At 40.1% G+C, this 7076-nt stretch overlaps 1 protein-coding gene across 3 annotated transcripts in view; it reads right to left on the bottom strand.

Moving 5' to 3' along the window:
• Window positions 1-7076, bottom strand: part of Znhit6 (zinc finger HIT-type containing 6) — a 46061-nt gene that overhangs the window by 33645 nt on the left and 5340 nt on the right. For all 3 annotated transcript variants that reach the window (XM_042280060.2, XM_006984742.4, XM_076575111.1), the window contains one exon: window positions 5064-5167. In XM_042280060.2, coding sequence (XP_042135994.1) covers window positions 5064-5167 — 104 coding nt within the window. The remainder of the gene's footprint in view (window positions 1-5063; window positions 5168-7076) is intronic.

Here is a 7076-nt window from a genome sequence, read left to right as displayed (position 1 = left end):
TACCTGCTCTACTCAACTACCCCCTACCACAGACCACCACAGTCCTATGTTGGAAACTTTACCATTACATTCATACCTACTGTCCTACTTCTGGATAGTGATGAGCATTAGATGTGGCCAGAAAGAAGATGGAGCCCCATGATGGCAATGCCAGTTTCATAGGGAAGAGAAGAGAGAGCATAGCCAGCATGTATCTACGCTTACGTGTTGTCTTCTACATGCTGTAGAGGCAAGAAGGCCCTTAGAAGACCCTGGTACCAAGATCTTAGACTTCTAAGCCCCCAGAAGAACAAGCCAAAACTTCTTTTAAGAATTACCTAGCCAGTGATTATTCTGTTACAGTACAGAAAAGAGACTAAGACACCTTCCCCAAAGTTGCTGCCCTTGTACAATACTCCAGTCCCTTCTTGCCAGTGGCTTCACTTTTGTGGTTTCATTACCCACAGCTGTGAGCTGAATAGTCAAGTGGAAAATTCCCCAAATAAACAGTTCCTAAGTTTCAAACTGCACAGCTCTGAGCAGTAAGATGAAATTTGCTCTCTGTCCCATTAGAGGATGTACATGATCCCTTGTCTGCCACATTCAAACTGTGTATGCTACCTGCCTGTGCACCAGGAGTTGCTATCTTAGTCACTACTGTTACAGTGTGGCTATTAACTTAATGCTTATTTTATTTAACAATGTCTTCAAAGCGGAAGAGTAGTGATGCTAGCAACGTGAATATAACAACAAGAGTATAAAATGCTTTCTTTAAATAAAGCACCGAAAGCCTTCAATTTAAGGGGTCGGTGGGCAAAGTAAAAAGTCATCTGCTGAGTTCCTGAGGTCCAGGGTAAGAACAAATTGTGCCGACTTTGCTAGTATACCTTAAACTTAAGGGATAACTTCAGCACCTGTCTTTAGTTAAGATTGAAGGAGTCAGCATCAGTGAAGAGTGTCATATGCTGATTGACAGTGATATAGTGCACTAGGAAGCTATTGGGCCTCACTGTTGATCATCACATGGGCACTCTATCATCTCATGCCACCACAACCATGATGAGAACAGAACAGAAAGATGCTCCGAGAGACACCCCATTCACATAGCTTTCACTGGTGTATACTGCCATAACTGTTCTATTACTGATGTATCTAATTTATACACTGAATGAGAGCACAGGTATGTATGTATAGAAACAAACTATACATACAAGGTCTGGGATGAGCTGGGCGGTGGCGGCGCACGCCTTTAATCCCAGCACTCGGGAGGCAAAGGCAGCGGATCTCTGTGAGTTCAAGGCCAACCTGGGCTACAGAGTGAGTTCCAGGAAAGGCTCAAAGCTACACAGAGAAATTCTGTCTTGAAAAACCAAAACCAAAACCAAACAAAACAAAACAAGGCCTGGGATTACTCACACTATTAGGAATCTGCTGGAAGGCTTGGAATACAACCCCTATAGATGGAGGAGAGAGAGTGGGTAGCTACTGTATGGCATATATGCATACAAGTTTTAAATTTTTAGTCTAGCTACTGTTTGAAAGTTCACTGAATGATGGTGATTCCATCACCGTGAAAAGCCCTCAGAAATGAAGTGCAGTAATGTATTCAGATCATAGGCTGCATCTCCTGAAGAGAAATCTACAAATTTGAACCATTTAAAAAAAATTAATTTTTACACAGTGGTAGTCTGCAATGAGCATGGCTTTCCATCTATCTATCTTTAGTCACTTAATACTTTGGGCAATCAGTATATCAGTACATTTAATTTGGATAGTGTGGTAACTACCTTCTTTCTAGAAAAACTGCTTGGTTAACAGGTACTTACATGCTTCCTCTATCACTTCTTTCTTACCACTTGCCCTTACCTTTGTACTGCTTAAATATTTAGGGCAATAAAGCAGAGGAGACAACCTGAAAAGTCTCTCACTAGGACCCCATAACAAGTTAGAATAACCAAGAGGCCCTCTTTGTGACATGAGGCAAGGTTGGTCCAATAAGCTGAAGACCTCTAAGTGAGATCCCAAGAACAGTGGACAGGTAACTAGAAAATTTTACTCACCAGCAAAAGAGGAAAACAAGGAAAACTTACCTCAGTTTGGGGAGTGGGGAGAAAGAGATAGGCGTGTAGAAAGAAATTTCTGGTATGATAGTCATGTTTCATGCAGTCACAGGGATTACGTTATAGAGCCGAGAATGCAGCTCAGTGGCACAGCACCTGCATGGTATGGGTGAGGTCATGGACTAATGACTAATCCTCCTGCCCCAACATCACCACATAGATAATTAAGATCTATACATTTCACAGTACGTAACTACCGCATCAAAAGGAAGAATGAAATGGCTCCTGAGATCCAGCTAATAATGCTGAAACATGCAGAGGCCAGCATAATGATGCCTGCATTAACTTTGAAATGTCCAAAAACGATGGGTGAAAAAATGGGTAGATGTGATGGTGCTGGTTGGTTTTGTCAACTTGACACAAACCTAGACAAATCTGGGAAGAGGAAATCTTATTGAGAAAATGCCTCCATAAGATTGACCTGTAGGCACGTCTCTGAAGTTCGTTCTTGATTAATGATTGATGTGGGAGTGTCTATTCCTTATATGGGTGGTATCATCCCTGGGCAGATGGTCTTAGGGGGCATAAGGAGGCACAAGTCATGAGGAGCAAGCTAGTAAGTGTTCTCCGCTTCAGGTCCTGCCTCCAGTTCTTGCCCCGACTTCCTTTGCTGATGGACTGTTATGTTGAAATGTGACATAACCCCTTTTTGCTCCAGGTTGCTTTTGGTTATGGTGTTTAACACAGCAATGGAAACAAAACTAAGACAGTGATTGAGCAATTAAATTATACTGGGGAAAATTCAGTGGGCAAAACTAATGTAAACCTTAGAGCTGAGGCAGTTATCCTGGCAGGAGGCAGCAGCTGATCCCAAGGGAGGTGGCAGAAACTAGGTGACAGCAGGACTCTCCTAGAAAGCGGTGCACTAGCAGCACACATCTGCAATCCCAGTCTCCAGAGAAAGAAACAGGAGATCAGAAGTCAACGACACAGTGAGTCTGAGGCAGCTTGGGCTGGCTAAGATCCCGCCTCAAGGGAAAAATAGATAAATAAAACGAAAAGAAACTAAACTATTCTCAGACAAGCCTGGAAAGTACATTGTAAGTTTTTTTCTCAGACAGGGCCTTGCTATGCTGCCCTGTGGGGCCTGGGACTTATGGTCACCCTATTTCAGTCTCCTGGGTGCTGGGGTGATGACATGCCACCATGCCTGGCTCACATTTTTACAGGCCCCCACTAAGGAAATCTAAAAAGAAAAAAAAAAAAAAAGACCCTAAAAGGATTTTTTTTGTTTTTGTTTTTTGAGAGAAGGTTTCTCTGTATAGTTTTGTTGCCTGTCGTAGAACTCACTCTGTAGACCAGGCTGGCCTCAAACTCACAGACATCTGCCTGGCTCTGCCTCCCGAGTGCTCGGATTAAAGGCATGCGCCACGGTCACTCGGCAAGGATTTTTTTTTTTTGAGTGAACATAAATACTAGTCATGTAAACACATTAAACCTACTCCCCTTTCCCTCATGAGGAAAATGCTGCACAGACGGAAAGATGTGGGTTGTAGAGCTAGTTGCAATGAGATTTGAAGCCAGATTATTTTAGTTCCAAGGAAAAACAGAAATCAGGAACATATTTCTCCTATGGTTATATACATAAACTATAAGGTATAAAGTAATACAGAATGTTTGTAATGCAAATTCAACATATTTAAATGTCCTCAGTATAGATCAATAACTTCACTCAAACTGTATTATAACTACTGGAGACAAAACACTACAAATACAAGACCAGCCTCACATCTCTGGAATATCACGAGCAAAACATTAGGGCAGAAGTACTCAGTTTGCCATCTTGGAGTGGTCCGTAATTAAAATGAAGTTACTAAACCCAGTGACAGATCAAACAATCTTCTCCACATTCCTTATCCAGAGACAAAATGCTACACTTGGATCCATAAGAACTAATCTGGGATGATAGTCCTAAATGACTCCTTCACAACACTGTACACATCTTATGTAAAGGCGCAAACTGGTTACTCTAAAGTTCACCAAAGTATGCCCAATTCTCAGTGTTTCAACGTATACAAATCTCACATTTGGTAACAGTAAGTAATTACTTTGCTTTGGAAACCAATCATGAACAAGAAGAATCAATCTCACTAATATTATGTCTTAAAGCACAAATTAAATGAATAATGTCATTTTGTAATTACATAACATCTTTTGAAATGGTGGAAGTTTTCTCAGAATAAAGCATGATGATTCTGATGATTCTAATTTTTTAACATGTGGAATAGGAAACTGGAAAGGGACACTACAGCCTACCTAGCTCCCTGCCCATCAGATCATAAAGAAGAGGCTGAGGGTATACACAGCAATGTGCCTGCAGTCCCAGCTACTTGGGAAGCTCAGATGGGAAATCGCTTGAGTCAGAGCTGAGACCACTTCAGGATCTGGCTACAAGCTAAAGGGAAGTAAGCCCCTCAGGGTTTTTGACTTTACATCAATGTACAAAGTGGTGAGAAGAAGAGGAACTGATTTAACCAAAGGAACTTACCTAGCTTTTATCATCCTTTCTAGATTTGAATTTAAGCCCCCCAAATACTCCCATGATGCTCTAGGTCTTAGAGAAAACTTCACAACACTATTACTCAAAGCACAGTTCTCAGCCAGGAAGGAGTCCTGTTGGTCACTATTAGAAATGCATGGTATCAAATTCCAACCCAGCCATAAGAATTATGGGGCACTATCAGAAATATATGCCATCAAATTCCAACCTACTGAGATTAAATCACAAATACATCTACTGATTTGTTATGCATATTAACAGTTGAGAAGATTCTCAGAGGACAGCAAGACAACACATCACATTCCTAAATCTTGACTAGTTGGAGGACTTGCAAATATCAGTTTATCTTGATCCAGTAAGTTTCCAGATCACACTTGCGTTAACAATGTTCTAAAGTAAACCAAATCCTAGAGGTTGTTCCCCATCAAATTAGAATAGCTATATAGTAAAAGTAAGAAACCTACCTATGATCAAAAACTGTTGAGTTCTCTTTCCTCTTGCTGAATCCATTGGGTAGAAGCCTCAAGAAAATACCTTGCTTTCGGGCACGATTTTTCATAAAGAACAGCTAGCAACAAAGCCAAACATAAGTTAATTTCAGAATGCCTTACAATGTATAATCAAATAAAACTATACCAAGAGGGTACAAAATGGGACATAAAAACACCTGCTTCTAACATATGTTACTCCACCTGAGAGCTGGTTATTAAGCTCAAGGAGGTAACTCTAGAGTCTCAAAGGAAATATCTCAACTGAGCCTTCTATTGAGCTAAGGAAGAAAAAAGATCACTCAAAGGAAGGACAAAAAAGTTTTCTGGTTAAATGGATATGAATCTAAAACTTGTAATGCAAAGTTGCAAGTCTTAAGTCCATGGGCAAGGGTTAGCAATCACCAGCTAAGTAAGAAAATGACAAAAAAACAAAAAGCAAAACAAAACAAAACATGTAATTTTGTAAGTCAGCAGACTTTGGTTTTAATAATAGTAGTAGTTATAAAGATGAACTCTTCCATGGGAAACAGCCAGGCAATGAGAGAAATGCATATATAAAAATAAATATATTTTAAAACTGCCTTAAAAGCATTTGAGCTGGCAAAAAAACCCAAATTATCATACTTGCTCAAGACAGAACAGAGCTGTGACACAAAAGACTTACCAAAGCATAAGATAGGAAAGTGGAAAAGAAAAACACACCACACAAACACCATGCAAAGCCCTGATATAGTTTTTAATATTGGGAAAAGCAGACAAAGAGCTTGAGCAGTGGTTCTCAACCTTCCAAGTGCTGTTGCAACCATTTAACACAGTTCCTCATGTTGTGGTGACCCCCAACCATAAAACTGTCTTTGCTGCTATGCCATAACTGTGGTTTTGCTAATGTTATGAATCGTAATGCAAATATCTGTGCTTCCATATGGTTGCAGAGGGGTCATGACCCACAGGCTGAGAATCCCTGGCTTAGAAGCAGAGATGGTAAGCTCATAATGTTAAGGAAGAAATACTTTGATGCATGCAGTATGTTAGCTTTAAAGTAACCAAGCAAAAACTAATGGAGACAAGGATCAAAAAGTCCCTTTGCTTTTGCTCCCTAGGAATACCGTGAGGAAGGCTAGAAATGATTTAAATAACACACTCAATAAACCTGACCTCAAGAGAGCATACTCTTATGCCACAGAACCAGTGATGGACAGACACCAGGCTCTGCAGATGTTCAAGTCCCTTACATAAATGGTATAATACTTGCACATGATATTGTACATTTCAGTCTGTGTTAAATGATCTCTTATGTCCAACATTATGTAGACAACAATTAAGAGGTCATGTAGGGAGTAATAGCACGAAAAGGAAAAAGGGTGTGGGTGCTCAGTATGGAATGACATTTCTTCAGGCAAACAGGCCACGTGCTGAGTGAAACAGTCTACAATAAATGAGTCTAGCAGTGATGCAAGACAGACAAATGGACCGACAGGATGGAGCAGACAGACTAGAAACTGATCTAAGCACATATGGTGCCTTGATTTATGATAAATGTGACCCTGGGAAAACTAGGAAAAGATGGACTTTCCAGGAAATGGTGCTACAAAGGGGGATTATCTAAATGGAAAATTCAACGGCATTTCCGCTTCCAATGACACTAACAATTTTAGGAAAATACAAAAATGTGAAATGAAATACTATAAAGTTTCAGAAAAATAATTATCTCTGTAACTTCAAGGTATAAAATGTTAGGTTCAAAGCAGGCCACCCGAATGGCAGGTGCTGCTGACCACGTACAGGGAAGAATTTCCTTATAAACATATACAACTACGACCTGTAAAGGAAATAAGCAAAAGATAAGGCGTACACTAAAATTAAGACATTTGTTCACCAAGTGTGAAAAGATACAAACAAACAAAATAGTTTATAACATCCCATCAAGTATTGACCAGTATCTAAAAAATCACCAAGAATTCTCACAAACTATTAAGACAAAGACCG

This window comes from Peromyscus maniculatus, chromosome 6, assembly GCF_049852395.1.
Source record: "Peromyscus maniculatus bairdii isolate BWxNUB_F1_BW_parent chromosome 6, HU_Pman_BW_mat_3.1, whole genome shotgun sequence".
Lineage (NCBI taxonomy): Eukaryota > Metazoa > Chordata > Mammalia > Rodentia > Cricetidae > Peromyscus > Peromyscus maniculatus.
This window is presented reverse-complemented; position numbering and strand designations above follow the sequence as displayed.